We start from the raw sequence: 16,916 nt of genomic DNA, 5'->3' as shown, positions 1-16,916 counted from the left end.
CTGGCTGGCCGGCCCCGCGCGCGTGTTCTGCTTTCTGACCCTTGGTGCCGCCACGTCTCCATCCCGCTGGCATATTCGGAACGCAAGATTTCAGCCAGGCGCTGCTTACTCTGGGTCTTCTTCCTCTGAAGGTCAGGCCTGAGGAGCAGTGATAGTGGGGTGGGGGCGGGGGGAGAAAGGAAACTTTATTATTATTCTTTTTTCCTTCTTCATTTGGGAAGAGGCGGATGGCAGCTGGTTCCGAGAGTGCGGAACTGACAGTTTTGTATTAACAGAAGTACAATCCCTTCAATAGCGCTTGTTTTGATATTCTATGCACCGCAAGATTAGATACGCTGCTGACAGATTTTCATAACGGTGGCAAAATATCATGGCATTTTTAAAAGTGAGGCTTTGTTCTGTGTTGTTTTCACGGAAAGAAAAGAATGAAACACACTCATACTCTGATGGCAAATGAGGTGTATGATACAGCAGTTTGCCAAGGGATGGGGGGAAACCCACCCTGAAACTCACAACACTCTGCACGCCAGTGCCTGGGAACCCCCTGCCCTTGGCTGCCTCCTGGGGACCCGGCTGGGAGGCTGGTGGGGGCTGCGGTGGCTGCCACCGACACCTCTTCCCTGACTGAAGAGCCTCTAGTAATAATAAATCATTTCTGACCCTAAAAGTCCCACACCCAGGTGTGCCTGGGCAGACGGCGGCGCGGCATCTGCACCAGGGATGGACCCAACCCGCATGGAAAATGCCAAAGCCTGAAAATCAATGTCAGATGGTGAATCCTAGTAACTGGTTTCAAAAGGCAGCCGCTTCATCGTTTATTTGATCGGAAGATCAGAGGGGGAAATTTGTAGAAGTTCAATCGTACACAGAAAAAACGATTATGAAAACTGAAGAGTAAAATAATGCTTCTTAAGACAAGATTTTATCCAAAACAACAGGGTCGTCACCAGAGGATCCGTCTTGCTGTGCCCACGGTGCCTTCAACCCTGAGGTGGCACCAGCTTGGGCTCTAAAAGAAGGCAGACGCTACCCTCTGCTACCTGCATCGACAGCATTCCCTTTGCTGTAAAAATCAGAGGATACGTCAGACTGAAAATAAATACAACAGAACTCCTTCAAAGCCCAGGAATTAACTACGAGACTAATACTGTGCCAGTAAAGTGATCAGGAAGTCTGTAACTAGGTTAAAGCTACCGTCTCCCTTTACACTCACAGTGCAGAGGGTGGGGTGCACGTGATGGGGGGTGGGGGGTTTCAATCCATGCCAGTCACAAACGGGGAAAAATGCAAAGCCAACCTGTGCGGGGAAGAAGACTCGAAGCCGAGGCCGGGGCTGACAGTACCCTGTGGTTAAGGGTCAGGCGTCTGCAGTAACACGTGTGTGCAGTGCAGGACAGGGCGTGGTGAGGAGGTCAGAGCTGGTGCGGGGGAGGACTGTCACTCCACGAGGCAGGCTTGGTCACCATCTCAGATTACAGACGAGGAAACTGAGGCCGGAGGAGGGGAAGTACTGCCCCAAGACCATCCACCTCCCAAGAGCGTAAGCCAGACGCAAACATGGGCCATGGACACAAGCCTGAGCTCTTCCCACCAGCCGGTCCCAGATGGAACCACCGGGCGGAACAGGAGGGCCCAGCGGGATCAAGGACGACAAACCACCGCGATTTGACATGGAGGAGGCCTTCACGACTCACAGGGATGTTTCAGTGGGGCAATGCTGGCGGAGGCTGGAGGACAGGGGGAGCTGGGAGGGGAGAGCTGCAGCGTGAAGCGGGGACCGGGCCTGGAACCCTGCTCTGTCACTCACTAGCTGAATGACGTTGACGGGGGCCTCGAGCCTCCGCATCTGAAAAATGGGGACTATCCTTGAAATGTAGTTCACAAGCTTTGTGAAGGTGAAAGAGAATAAGACATATGGAGTGCTGGCTGGTGGCTGGCACGTGGGCTGCAGACAACCACAGTTAACCCAGGGCAGCTCAAGTCCAGAGAGGCCAAGAGACTCCGGCTAGGCCGCAGGGGAGCTGGGACCAACGCTGGGGCCTTGATGTCAGCGCTGGGCTCTCCCTTTCAGATGGGCAGTGGCTCTAACCCCCGGGCCCCGGTGGAGGTCCGTCCACGCTTGGGGCTCACGTGCGGGTGGCACGCAGCGGGAGATGGGCCTACAGCTGAACGCGCCCAGCGTGTTCCAAACGGAATGCTGCCAGTTCCCGGGTGTGCGGTTTATTTTTAGTCAGGTGACATGACAGACAGACTGGAAAGGTTCTGACAGGAAGGAATGCTTTTTCTCCCCTCTTGTTTGAAGCCAGGTATTCACATCGTGTATAATTTTAAATGTAACAACCCAAGTTTCAAAATATGCAAAATTTCAGTCAAAATATCCTCCCAGCAGCCTAAGCGCTACCACTCCGACGCTGGCTCCTGCCACTGTTAAGGCAACATAAATAACCAGCATCTTACTGGGGACTGATACACTAATTGCCGGCAGTGCGGGGCACAGAGCAAGGATGCGGCCTGCTTCCAGCCCGGGTGCTCAGCAGCCACCTGCGCTCCAGCCGCTGGGCTCCAGACCTGGCATCAGAGGCCATGCCGAGGCGCGTGATGCACCAGTGCGTGCATGCACGCACACACACAGTGATTCATAGCTGTACACACACGCACGCGTGCAATGTACCAGCGTATACACACATACACACACAGTGTGACGCATGACTGTACACACACACGTGCAATATACCAGTGTATACACACATACACACACTGATGCATGACTGTACACACACATGCGTGTGCGATGTACCAGTGTATACACGCACACACACCGTGATGCATAACTGTACACACACACCATGACACATAACTGCACACACACGCACGCGTGCGATGTACCAGTGTATACACGCACACAGAGTGTGATGCATAACTGTACACACACCATGACACATAACTGCACGCACACGCGCCCGTGCGATGTACCAGTGTATACACGCACACAGAGTGTGATGCGTAACTGCACACACACGCCGCCCCCCAGGCCCCCCTCAGTCTGCCTCTGAGTCATGGGAGACCGGTCCTTCCGGGCTGACAAGCTCAGCCAGGCCTGGGCTGGGAAGGTGACCTCTCGGGCGTGGCTCCTGCCCTTGATCCAGGCCTGGGGCTCTGGAAGGTGACCCCTGGTGGGCAGGCGGTGCCTTGATCAGGAACATTTCTCAGGGTCTCCGAGTCTACCCTCACTGAGGCAGAAGATGCTGGCAGAAAGCGGGATGTGCTTGTCTTGAGGTTATGATCTCAACATTTCCTAGCTATTTTAGGATTCCTTATGATTTTACTTTAATCACTATTCTTCCGACTTGAGACCCAAACTCCAGCTCTTGAGTGACAGTCCAGAGAGCAAACAGGGGGTCCTGCCTTCCAGGCTCGGACCTCTTCTGCAGGAGGAAGGGCCTCAGGGTCGGCCCTGTACGGGTTCCCCCTGCTGTCAGGAGACACCCTGACAGGAGCCGCCTGCTTTTCCTTTGTTCTGGGGCCTAGCACCCAAACGGGTGAAGTACAGATGGGAAGATGAAACGACGGGTGCGTGGGGCCTCGGCTCCTTCTCCTGCCAAGCTGCAGTTCTCCCAGAAACTTGCCAACTTTCTTGCCCTCCTTGCCCTTCAAATACCCAAGCCCCTCTCAAGTGGGCGTCCTGAGCATCCACCAGAGTAATCCCGTAGTTACCAAGCAACAGATCAGTTTATCTAACCACAGGGAACTCCCTTGTAGTGAAGGCTGGATAACCCCCCCTCCGTTACTAGGCTGGATTACCCAGCAGGACAGGCAGATGCCACTTCCACTGCCAATGAGGTGAAATCCAGCCTAATTAGGAAATCAATACGCCTGCAAGGATGACCACTGAAAAGGAGAGCTCTCAGCACCTTCTCCCAACGTCACCAATAAATTCAGAGACAACCATCCTAGGTAAAAAGTCAGTCTAACATGTGGCATGCTTTTGCAGGACAGAACTGTAAATTGTATCAGAGGATAACAGATGCATTTTTATATATTATCTAGTCTCTCAATATTTTACATTTTACAGCTTTAGGATCATGCTTAGAAAAGTCTTCCTCATTCCAGCTTTTTAAAATATTCAAGTATACTGTGTTTCTTGAAAGGAAAGCAAACTAGTCAATCCCAAAGGAAATCAACCCTGAGTATTCATTGGAAGGACTGATGCTGAAGTTTCAATACTTTGGCCACTTGATGTGAAGACCTGACTCACTCACTGGAAAAGACCCTGATGCTGGCAAAGACTGAAGGCAAAAGGAGAAGGGGTGACAGAGGATGAGATGGTGGGATGGCATCATTGACTCAATGGACATGAGTTTGAACAAACTTCAGGAGTTGGTAATAGACAGGGAAGCCTGGTGTGCTGCAGTCCACGGGGTCTTAAAGAGTCAGACACAACTTAGCAACTGAACAACAACAATTTTCTTTGAGCCTGCTACTGCTTTAATTCTATCTAGATTTTATTTTGGTTTATGGTAGGATGGGAGAAGGCAATGGCACCCCACTCCAGTACTCTTGCCTGGAAAATCCCACGGGCGGAGGAGCCTGGTAGGCTGCAGTCCATGGGGTCACTAAGAGTCGGATATGACTGCACGACTTCACTTTCACTTTCATGCATTGGAGAAGGAAATGGCAACCCATTCCAGTGTTCTTGCCTGGAGAATCCCAGGGACGGGGGAGCCTGGTAGGCTGCCGTCTATGGGGTCGCACAGTCGGACACGACTGAAGCAACTTAGCAGCACCAGCAGCATGGTAGGATGTGGCAAATTCAACCTTTTCTTCCCAAGAGTTATCCAGTTACCCCAGTCACTAAACAAGAACTCTTTCCCCCATGGTCTTGAAATCTCCCTCTAGAACATTCCTTCAGACTCTCAGAACACTCTCTGCTGACCATATTTAGTGAGTATGTGATAATGGTGATGCTGATGATGCCAAACTGGCCAGGTAGTAGGTCCACCAAACATACTAACACACAAGCAAATACGAACTATGGGGGTGTTCAGCAAATTTAAATACGAAAGTAAGTCAAATCATAGCCACTGAGAAGATGGCTTGAGGCCACCTCCAGGTTTGCACCCTCCTGCCTGGCCCCAACCCTTGCAGATGAAGAAAGGCCCTGAATCTGAGGGGGTTTAGGTGGCTCTCGGGTGACAGCGAGAGTGACTGATAACTCCAGGGAGAAGGTGACAGGCAGTCCTCCATGTGCAACACAGTCGTTCAGGTACAGAACCCGCTAGTGTGGACGAGAAGGTCAGCGCACTGAAGGGACACAGGCTGTCAGACCTCTGACAGCCATGGAAGGGAAGGAAGTGCATCAGGCTCTTTAACCCCAGTTTATGTTTCGGCAGAGACAGGCACTGGTGGGCAGCCTGTCTTAAGGATGCCTTCTCTGCAGCATCTTAGGATCAAACCAACTCGAGCATCTGTAAAACTCCAGGGCCCCAGAAGACACTGCATTCCAGGTGAGCCCTGTTAGGCTGGTGCGAGCTATCCCAGCAAAGTGCCTGAGTGACTCGTGGACACAGAAATGGAGGAAAAGTGGGTCTTGGCCTCACCCCTGAGCGCCAGCCCCCCGTGAGGAGCCGGGCGCGGGCGGGTGTCAGGCCGTGCAGGTCCCAGGTGATCAGTAGGGAGATGCCGGCCCGCCCTGCCGCCTGGAGAGGAGCAGGGCTGGAAAGGGGACAGAAACAATGCCGAGATGGCCGGGGTCTGAGAGCGACACCCTGAGTGAGAACCCCAGAAGTGCGTGGAGCTTCAGGGTTACCTAAGTGCCAGAAACCTTCCACGGGCCCCAACAAGATGTAAGCCGAGGACTCTGATGGTCCAGCGTGCCCTCCCCTGACGGCCCTCCAGAGTCGGCAGCTTCCTCCAAGCTGAGACTCCTTCCACGTCAGGACAGGCCTCTACGGGGTGGGGCAGGGGTTGTATGAAGGGAAAATGAAGAACACTTTATAAAGCCTAATTCTCTGTGAAACTGTCAAGATGGAGAAACACAGGCTGGACATGGAAACGATGAAGTTTTTGGAACTGGTGTGACTGCATCCTGTGAATACTGACTGAGACGGATGAGCTCGGGGCAGGATTCCGGCACCAGTCCCTCTGGGCCTGTCCTGCTCGACACTATTATCGGTGACTTGCATGACACTACAAGGCGTGTTTATCACACCTGCAGACCAGAAGCCAGCAGGGACAGCTAACACAACGGACGGCAGGACACCCACAACACCTCAGCAGGCCGGAAGGATGGGCTCACTGAAAGGTGACCCTGGACTGGGGCCACTGGAGGGCTTGCTGGTGGGTCAGAGAAGGCGGGTGGTCTGGATCGTCATACCTGCACACGGGCAGGGGATAGGCTGCCAGGAGTTTCCACCTGAACCGCGGGGCGGACCTGATGCCAAGGATGGGAGAAGCTACAGTGTGATGCCAGGAGGCCTGGGTGTGAGTCCCTACCCTGCCCCACACTGGGGAGGGACAGCACCTGAGGACACAGAGGACCACAGGAGCAGACCCATGGCTCTACGGGAGTCCGGCTGGGGCTGAGTGCCACGTGGGTGGCAGCCGTGACCCCTGCTGTCACCAGTGGCTGCAGTGACAGATGTGGCCGCCCTCCTCTCTGGGCCAGCCGGTCTCTACCGCATGTTTAGGCAGCTGGATGAGCCAGTTTTGAAAAGAACCTGGGTGGAGAGAAAAGCCACCCAGATGCCGGGCTGGACGTGGGGCAGCTGGAGGTGCCGGGGCAGTGCGGCTTGGGCCCGGCTGCCAGAGCAGAGCCACTTTGGGTGGGGGAGGACCCAGCGCCGCCCTGCAACGCCCGTGCAACCTGCTCTCTGAGTTTCAAGGCACCTAGTTCTCCCAGTGCCAGTCTGCTCACTCTCAAAGGATGAAACGAACCAACGAATCAAAGCGAGTATCAGAGAACCTATCGCGAAGGCACTCGGAAAGCGTTGACTATTATTATTATCAGCAGCTAGGAGACAGCAGACGAGGGGCGTCATCAGACACCTCACGCGCTGTCACGTGACCCGGGGCGGCTTTGATAACGAGAACAACACCCTGTATTGTTCTGTTTGTAAATCACGCACATTCAGCATTTCAATCTCAGAGACTAAAGGCTAGAAGATGAAAATGGTCACTTTGGGCTTATTTCAGGAGCCCCAACTAGTGAGGAGGGTCCACCCTGGAGGCTGTGAGCACCCTACCTCCACCAGGAGCTGGAAACACAGCCTTATGGAAGACCAAGGAGCACTGTGACCAACGGCACAGGGCGCAGGCGGCAGGAGCGTTCAGGACGCATCTGTGAAGCCTGTGCTGTTTGTTCACAGACTCGGAGAGAAGAGGGCAGGGAGAAGGGAACACGTGTACTGGACAACGACTCCAAGCCCCGCTGGGTGCTGCGTGTCTGTCTTCTCTCCCCACGCTTCACACGACCTGATCATCCAAGCCCAGCCCCTTTCCCCTGCACCCTCTGCCTAGACTGGGAAGGAAATGAGAGAAAAAGTCGGACCCACATCTTGCCCATAGCTGTCTCTTCTCAAAGATATGTCTCAGGAGCAGAAAGCTTCTCCAGCCCACTCCAGGAAGGTTTGCTGCTCTGCTGGCTTCAAATCAAATCCTTCCACCTAGGCACCGAAACACCTCCCGCTCTAAGTCTGCTTCTCTTGTTACACAGAGAATTATCTGTTCACGTGGAAATAAACACCCTTCACAGAATCCATCTACCGGTTACTCAGCCCAGTACTGACTCCAGAAGCCAGAAGCATCTTGAGCGTGCACGCAAGGCAGCAAAGCAAGGTGCGCAGGCTCTGGGGTCGCCCAGACTCGGGGCCACGTGACGTCTCCAAGACCACACACACGGACTCTACACAGCCCAGGGCACACGTGTACCCTTGGGAGAGATGCTGCCGCCACCAGCAAAGAACAGAAAACCCACAGGCAAAGAGCCACACACCACACCCCGGGATGTTGGTTCTCAAACCGCGTCCCCGTCCTGGGCTGTTCAGTGGGTAAGACATCCCTCCATACTTCAGACTGCTGCCAGAACCTTAGGACCACAGTGCAGACAGATCGCCTCTGAAGAAGACCTGGAGGCATTTCGTGTGGGCCCTAACCAGACGGAAGGTTCTGGGTCATAAAAGCAGAGAGGACGTGGAGGGCTGGTGACGGGAAGGAGCCCGAGGAACGTGGGGACAGGTGAGAGGAGGGGAGTGGTCGCCTTCAGGGGAATGGAAGCTGTGTGAGCAGCACTTGGAGAACCGGGGGACCGGCGTGCTCCCTCCTGACTTCTCCGTCAGTCTTTACTAGGGGAGCCTCAAGCCAGGACAAGGCGATGGAGGGCTATGTCTTCTGCTGCACGAGGGCTCGTCTGGCATCTGCTGATGCATGCTGGGCCGGCCACATCTCCTGATTGCTGCACCAGGAAGGCTCCAACGGTGAATGTGGCCGTCCCAGCAGCCTCCCGGGAGAGGCTGTCTGGGTTCCTGCTCTGTTGTCAGTCCAGACTGCTTGCCTGAAAGTGTGCCCATGGTTCCCGCTGTCTGCAGGTGACCCAGGTGTGGAGGAAGCGCAGGGTCACCGTGAAATCCCTCTAATCGCCTCATTAGCCGGGTGGGGATGAGGGGGCGTGTGCTCCATGAGGAGGCAGAGAGCTGGTAATTGCACGGTGTCAGGTAGGAAAAAAACAGGGGTAGAAGCAAGGGCCAGATGCAAAGGGGCGCACGTGCAGAGCTGTCATCACGTGGAGCTCGGTTGCGGCAGAGGGCAGGGAGCGACCGACGGCTGCAGCAGGGTGCCGAGAGCAGGAGGGCCAGCTCTCCGCAGAGCCCTGCCTGCCAGGCTCAGCCTGCCAGGGCTGCATGTGAACATGACTGGGGACCCAATAAACACATCATCCCTGAGCAACCACGGTGTACCAGGGTTCTCCGCCTGGGTCTCATAAGAGACCCAGTCACCGACCACGGCACTGGTCCTGCCCCATGTCCCGGTCTGGACGCTTCTTCTTCGTACAATTGTCCCAGAGAGACAATCCAGTGTAGGCTTCAAGGCTGCCCTTGACAGAGAAGCTGGGAGAATATACTCTTGTCTACACCCTGTGCAGCTTACCCAGGTTCTAGGTGAAAATTCTCTTTTAATCCTTGTTGTTGAGTCACTAAGTCATGCCCGACTCTGAATCCCCACGGACTGCAGCACACCAGGCTTCCCTGTCCTTTACTATCTCCCAAAGTTTGCTCAAATTCAGGTTCACTGACTTGGTGATGCTATCCAATCATATCATCCTCTGCCACCCTCTTCTCCTCCTGCCCTCAATCTTTCCCAGCATCAGGGGCTTTTCCAGTGAGTCACGTCTTGGCATCAGGTGGCCAAAACACTAAAACTTCAGCTTCAGCACCAATCCTTCAAATGAATATTCAGGGTTGATTTCCTTTAGGATTGACTAATTTGATCTCCTTGCTATCCAAGGGACTCTCAACTCTTCTCTAGCATCACAATTTGAAAGCATTAATTCTTTGGCGCTCAGCCTTCTTTATGGTCCAACTCTCATACCCATACGTGACCACTGGATTGGAAAAATCATAGCTTTGACTGTACAAACCTTTGTCAGCAAAATAATGTCTCTACTTTTTGATATGCTGTCTATGTTTGTGATAGCTTTCCTTCCAAGAAACAAATGTCTTTTAATTCCATGGCTGCGGTCACCGTCCACAGTGATTCTGGAGCCCAAGAAAATAAAATCTTAATCCTAATTCATCTTTAAACCACAGGTTCATGTGGCGAGCTCCTCACTGCCCTCCTGTCTTGAGGATACCCCATCACCTGTTGAGGACACACTCTTCCGGTTCCCAGGGACTGACGTGGTCTAGATGTTCCAGGTTTGACAGTCAAGTTCAGCGCCACTTCCATCTTACTCTTCAGGATTCCACACTTCCTTCAGGCCAAGGTCCAGCGAACTGACCCTCCACAGGGCATCTGCTCTGGTCTTGTCCAGGCCGGTGGAGGCCCCCACTGCAAACCCCCTCGTCTCCACGTTCTGCAGGTCAGTCCCCATGCCTCTTACACCGCAACACCGGGCAAATAGGGCCAGAGGCGTGGTCCTCCGCGGGACTGCTTTACGCTACGAGGAAAGTGACCGTGTGCTTGTTCTCAGGACGGACTAGCCGAGGAGCGGTCGGGGCTCCAAAAAGCAGGATTTGCTGTTTGCTGGGCTCATGAAACAATTAAGAGGCATCGGACTGGTTCCCATGCCACAACAATTCCTCTCTTCTCTTTCCCTTTGTCTTCCTCTCAGGATGACGGCAGGCTTTGAGGTTCCAGCCATCTATTCAAAAACACTTCCTGAGCGCCTACTATGTGCCAGGTCAGTGCTGGGGCTGCGATAAGAAAAACCAGACAGAGTTTCCACCCTGAGCTACATGGAGGCAGAGGAGGAGCAGACTGCACCCACACACGCAGACACCACAGACAGTGGAGGGCTGTGGCGATGGCAGTGTGTGTTGAGGGATGGTGAGGTGTCTGCCCAGGCAGGCCAGAGAAGGCTTCCCTGCAGGAGGGACAAGGGCCCGAAGACAAAGAGGAGAGGGGAGAGGCCCAGGCCTGCAGCACGCTGGGCAAAGGCCCAACAGGAGCATGAGGGAGCAGGGGTGTGTTCTCATCACGAGAGTAAGGAGACCTCACCGAAACACTGGAGGGAGCAAGGGCCTGATGGGTGAGGGGAGCGCCAGTCAGCAGGGAGCACAGTGGCTGCAGGAGACTCAGCAGCGGACTGTTCCAGAAGTGCAGTTTTGGGGATTCATGAGGTGAGGGCTGGGGAGCTAAGGGAAGAGACGGATCATCACCAGGAGGCCAGAGGGGCCAGGAGATGGGTCGGCAGAGCACAACACTGCCCTGAGATTGGGGGCGGAGAGACACCCCATGTGTCCTTTATAAACCGTTGTGGAGAATCTCTGTTACACGTAATTAATGAAGAATTTAAGGAGGATAGTATACACATCAGTGGCTAGAAGTTATTAGTATCAGTGTAGAAGTTAAGCTATGGGATGTTTGTTTAAATTGTCCTCATCATTTTTAGATGGCAGTTACCCAACCCCCTTGCTTTGGGCTTCGTAATCTTGGGGACCACACAGTATTGCTGCAACCGGATTTGAAAACCTCCAGGAACTTTCCACTTCTTTCCAAATCAAGCCTGCATTCCACTGCCTGACTTTCAAGACTCTCCATAATTTGGTTTTGCTTTGGTTCACATTTTCTGCTGTTTGCTGTTGTCAACTCTTAGCTCTGGTCAGCCTGGTAAGTGTCTCCAAACTCACTCTGGTCATTGGTTTTTGTTCATTCATTCACTCGCTCATTTTTGTTTTGGGTATGCTGAGTCTTCGCTGCTGCTGGGGCTTTCCCTTCTCTAGTTGCAGCGAGCGGGGGCCACTCTCCAGCTGCGGTGTGGTGGCCCCTCTTGGAGCGTGCGCCCTCCGCTGTGAGGTTCAGGAGCTCTAGCGGTTGGGCTCCATGGCTGGAGGCAGCTCTGCAGGGGTGGCACGTGGGCACAGCTGCTCCTCAGTACGGCTTGGGGGATCCTCCCAGATCAAGGATCCAACCTGTGTTTCCTTTGTTGTGGATTCTCCACCACTGGGCCACCAGGGATGCCCACTTTTAATTCTCTTTGTTCCTTTGTGTCTCAGCCTTCACAAAGATGCGTGTCCATGCACATGTGCACACATGTACACACGTATGCCTGCCTAAGGAAACGTATGCACACGCACTGTACTTGGCTCTCTTTCCCTTTCCGTAGTCTCTCCACACCCTGCCTCACTTGAAGACTGAGTTTAGGTCCTTCGCGTCTAAAGTGTTTCCCTGACCTATTTGACCATCCTTTCTTCGGAAATGCTGCAGTATTGACCAGCTTTATTGACGTTTAATTAAACACTGACTTTCAGTGTTCAGGGGCTTGCTCCAGCCTCTGCACTCACGTCTGGCCGATCTGTCTTCTGGCAGGATGACGACTGGCTCCACGAAATGGAGAGAAATCTCACGGTGGGCAAAATTCCAGGACTACCTTCAGCTAATTAAGTGATATTAGGGAGGTTGTAAATGCCACATAAAAACTGGCAGGCAAGCTGCCCCTAACGATGAGAATATCGCTTTGCAGGGAGATGCAGCTGCAGCGTCTTCATGTTTGTCTTGGAGGCACCAGCTTGTGTGTTCAAGGTGCTTCCTGATAAGCAAAGTTCAAGGTGCTAAAAGGCTGGCAGTGAATGGCACATTCATGCTTTCTGGTCCATGGACAATTAAGTGTCAGGAAGGCCGGCGGGAAGAACCAGCACTCCTATCCCGGTCGGCATATCCACAAGTGCTCCCAAGTCCAGTCCCAGACATGGTGTCGAGGCTTTGTACTCATCACCTGGTTGATCCCCAGAAACGGTAAGTGATCCAACCAAGATGCCCGTGTGTGCAAAACCCAGACCCTTCATCACTGCATAACACGATCAGCGTTTAACGAATGAGGAGGGCAGGGAGATGGCTGACGGGGGCAAGGCAGAGTCTTTATCACCTGAGCCCCAAGAACTTCTCATACCAGAGTATATCTAACATGGTAACTCTTGCAGGTTATTAACAGTTATTAAACAAGTGAGAATCATAGAGAAGAACATAGCAAAGGTGAAAAACGGGAGGAAACTCTCACTCAAAAAGATGCATGGACCCTAATGTTCACAGCAGCACTAGCCATAATAGCCAAGACATGGAAGCAGCCTGAGGGTCCACTGACAGAGGAATGGATAAAGAAGACGTGGTGCATTTACAACAGAGTATTAGCCATAAAAAGAATGAAATAATGTCACTTGCAGCAACAAGGATGTATCTAGAGATGATCATACTAAATGAAGTAAGTCTGACAAAGACAAAACATCATATGATGCCACTTTTATGTGGAATCTAAAGAATGATACAAATAAACTTACTTACAAAACAGAAAAAGACTCCCAGAGGTAGAAAACAAAATTACGGTTACTGAAGGAGAAAGGTAGGGGAGGGATAAATTAGGAGTTTGGGATAAACAGATAACACTACTGTATATAAAACAGATACACAAAGCAGAGGGTGGGACAAACTGAGAAAGTAGCATTGAAATTTATACATTGCCATGTATAAAATAAAGGGGAAGTTTGGCCTTGGAGTACAGAATGAAGCAGGGCAAAGGCGAACAGAGTTTTGCCCTGAGAACCCACCGGTCATAGCAAACACCCTCTTCTAACAACACAAGAGCTGACTCTACACATGGACATCACTACATGGTCAATACTAATACTGAAATCAGACTGATTATATTCTTTACAACTGAAGATGGCAAAGCTCCATACAGTCAGCAAAAACAAGACCTGCAGCTGACTGTGGCTCATATCATGAGCTCTTTATTGCAAAATTCAGGCTTAAACTGAAAAGAGTAGGGAAAATCACCAGACCATTTAGATATGACCTAAATCAAATTCCTTATGATTATACACTGAAAGTGAAAGTCGCTCAGTTGTACCCAACTCTTTGTGACCCCATGCAGTCCATGGAATTCTACAGGCCAGAATACTGGAGTGGGTAGCCTTTCCCTTCTCCAGGGGATCTTCCCAACCCAGGAATCAAACCCAGGTTTCCCGCATTGTGGGCAAATTCTTTACCAGCTGAACCACAAGCAGTGTATGACTATACAATGGAGGTGATAAATAGATTCAAGGGATTAGATCTGGTAAGAGAGTGCCTGAAGAATTATGGATGGTGGTTTGCAACACTGTACAGGAGGCAGTGACCAAAACCATCCCAAAGAAAAAGAAATTCAAGAAGGCAAAGTGATTGTCTGAGAAGGCCTTACAAATAGCTGAGAAAAGAAGAGAAGCAAAAGGCAAATGAGAAAGGGAAGATACCCAACTGAATGCAGAGTTTCAGAGAATAGCAAGGAGAGACAAGAAAGCCTTCTTCAGTGAGCAATGCAAAGAAACAGAGGAAAACAACAGAGTGGGAAAGACTGGAGACTTCTTCAAGAAAACTGGAGATACCAAAGGAACATTTCATGCAAAGAAGTGCACAATAAAGGGCAGAAATGGTATGAACCTAACAGAAGCAGGTGAGATTAAGAAGAGGTGGCAATAATACACAGAAGAACTATACAAAAAAGATCTTAATGACCCAGATAACCACAATGGTGTGAGCACTAACCTACAGCCAGACATCCTGGAGTGTGAAGTCAAACGGGCCTTAGGAAGCATTACTATGAACAAAGCTAATGGAAATGATAGAATTCCAGCTGAGCTATTTCACCTCCTAAAAGATGAGGCTGTTAAAGTGCTGCACTGAATATGCCAACAAATTTGGAAAACTCAGCAGTGGCCACAGGACTGGAAAAGGTCAGTTTTCATTCCAATTTCAAAAAAAAGGCAATGCCAAAGAATGTTCAAACTACTGTACAAATGCACTCATTTCACATGCTAGCAAGGTAATGCTCAAAATCCTTCAAGCTAGGCTTTAACAGTATGTGAACCGAGAACTTCCAGATGTACAAATTGACTTTAGAAAAGGCAGAGGAACCAGAGATCAAATTGCCAACATCCACTGAATTATAGAAAAACCAAGAGAATTCCAGAAAAACATCTACTTCTGCTTCATTGACTACATTAAAGCCTTTGTGTTGATCACAACAAACTGTAGAAAATTCTTAGAGATGGGAATACCAGACCACCTTACCTATCTCCTGAGGAGCCTGTATGGCAGTTAAGCAGCAGCAGTTAGAACTGGACATGGAACAACGGGCTGGTTCAAAACTGGGAAACGAGTATGTCAAGGCTGTACAGTGTCACCCTACTTATTTAACTTCTATGCAGAGTACATCATGCAAAATGCTAGGCTGGATGAAGCACAAGCTGGAATTAAGATTGCTGGGAGAAATATCAACAACCTCAGATATGCAGATGATACCACCCTAAAGGCCAAAGTGAAGACAAACTAAAGAGCCTCTTGAAAGAGGAGAGTGAAAAAGTTGGCTTAAAACTCAACATTCAGAAAACTAAGATCATGGTATCTGGTTCCATCACTTCTTGGCAAATAGATGGCAAAAAGTGGAAACAATGACAGATTTTATTTTCTTGGGCTCCAGAGTCACTGTGGATGGTGACTGTAGCCACAAGATTATAAGACACTGAAGGAAAGGTTTGCACAATCTCTAATTTGAATTTTAGTGATAAAGCATTTCACAGATGAGAAAAGTCTGGCAGTATGATTCCGCCCCCAAGGACGTTTCCTCATTTAGCGAGCACACTAAATGTAGAACTTTGGAAGTAACAGAGGTGAAGGACACGCTCTGTGGTGCTGGGGACGGTGACCGGGAGGTGAGGGCAGGACAAAGGGGACCACCCCACGCCCCCTTCCACTGTGGGTCCCGGCCTGCCGGGCCTTGAGAGCACACCCGGATCCAGAGAGCCGTAAGTGTAGATTGTTCACCTGCTTGATCACATCAGTACCACCAGGCAACACTCAGCTCGGCTGGTGTGAGAAAATTTATTCAAAGATGTATCTATGCATTAACAGCAACATGGGAAAGACCCAGATGGTAGAAGCCAGGGGTGGGGCCAGTCTCAGGTAGCTACAAACTAGACTGGGAAAAAGTCTTGATAAATTTACAATTATAGCATATAATCCAAATTAGACAGGGTGGTTTAAGACCAGTAGACGTGCCCTTCCACATTGCCATTGTAACAGCAAGCCCTTCCTTGAGGCTCAGAGTTTCCACGTTCCTGAACCACTGTTCAGAGTATCAAACAGATGAGGGAACTGTCTGCTCACTGGTGCTGGATAGGTTCTACTCACATGCATGACTGCCTAGAAAGGCAGACAAACACCCTGGTGAACAACACAACTCTGCCCTCCCAGGGTGGACAGTGCTGTCTTCTGGGAAGATGGAGATTTTGGAAGGTATGTTTCCTTTCAGGAATTGCTGAATATACATGGCTTTAAAATAAGAACCACGTTTCACGAGAAGAAAACACTGCCTGTGCTGGATGTTGCTAAGGGGCCACTCAGTATTTTGCCAGCAGCACTGACCCTGCGTGCATGGTGTGCAGGTGTCTGGGGTTGGGGCTGTCTGACAGGTCTGTGTGTCGGCGTCACGAGAGTTCTGTGCGCAGGGGGAAGGCGCTTACTGTCCCCTTTCAGAATGGAGGACTGAAGGGGGAGACAGAGACACGCCTGCTGAGGAAGGTCTCATTTGGGGAAGGTAGCTCGGTCTTTCCTTTTTCTGAAATAAAGGCATGTAGAGGAGACAGAAGTCCCCTTGTCACAGCACGGAAATGCCTGGTCATCACCTCGCGTGCCCTGCCCTGGCCTCACCAGCTAACACCTGGGTGAACTCTGGGTGGGGATGGCAGGTGAGTCGGGATTATGCTTATGGTCTCATAAATTTGGTTTGCAGATTATCAGAGGTTTACGCCTGACACAATTACTCGAGGAAGTAAACACCATAAAATGGACTGCAGAACAGTTTGGATAATTCAGCACTATTATTTCATCCACCCACACAAAACCCAGGGAAGCTGTTCTCTTTCCTGACAGATGGATTTCAGAGGAGACGCCTCAGCTTGGAACGATTATTGTGGCCATGGCATAACTCTCCACACTCGTGTGGGGTTTAATGGACTTTTCTTTCCCGTCCTCAAAGAGCAGCAACTGGCACTGGCTCGAGCGCTGCCTGAGGTGTGGAGAATTTGTCAGGTCTCTCTGCCGCCTCCCTGGCCACGATGACATGGTCCATGAGCAGATTAGCTGCCCGGCCATTCTTCCTCCAGGAGCAACAAGATTCCCCCCGCCCCAATAAGAAAAAGTACCTTACTGTATCCTTGAGGGCCCGTCTGCCT

At 51.2% G+C, this 16,916-nt stretch overlaps 1 protein-coding gene across 1 annotated transcript in view; it reads right to left on the bottom strand.

Moving 5' to 3' along the window:
• The window catches only part of DDX31 (DEAD (Asp-Glu-Ala-Asp) box polypeptide 31), a gene marked incomplete at its 3' end in the record, with an annotated part of 74,349 nt that continues 57,433 nt past the window's right edge, over window positions 1–16,916 (bottom strand). Inside the window, 2 exon segments of the mRNA XM_010856771.1 lie at window positions 1–51; window positions 54–138. Coding sequence (XP_010855073.1) covers window positions 1–51; window positions 54–138 — 136 coding nt within the window.

Source organism: Bison bison, unplaced genomic scaffold (genome assembly GCF_000754665.1).
Source record: "Bison bison bison isolate TAMUID 2011002044 unplaced genomic scaffold, Bison_UMD1.0 scf7180017864375, whole genome shotgun sequence".
Lineage (NCBI taxonomy): Eukaryota > Metazoa > Chordata > Mammalia > Artiodactyla > Bovidae > Bison > Bison bison.
This window is presented reverse-complemented; position numbering and strand designations above follow the sequence as displayed.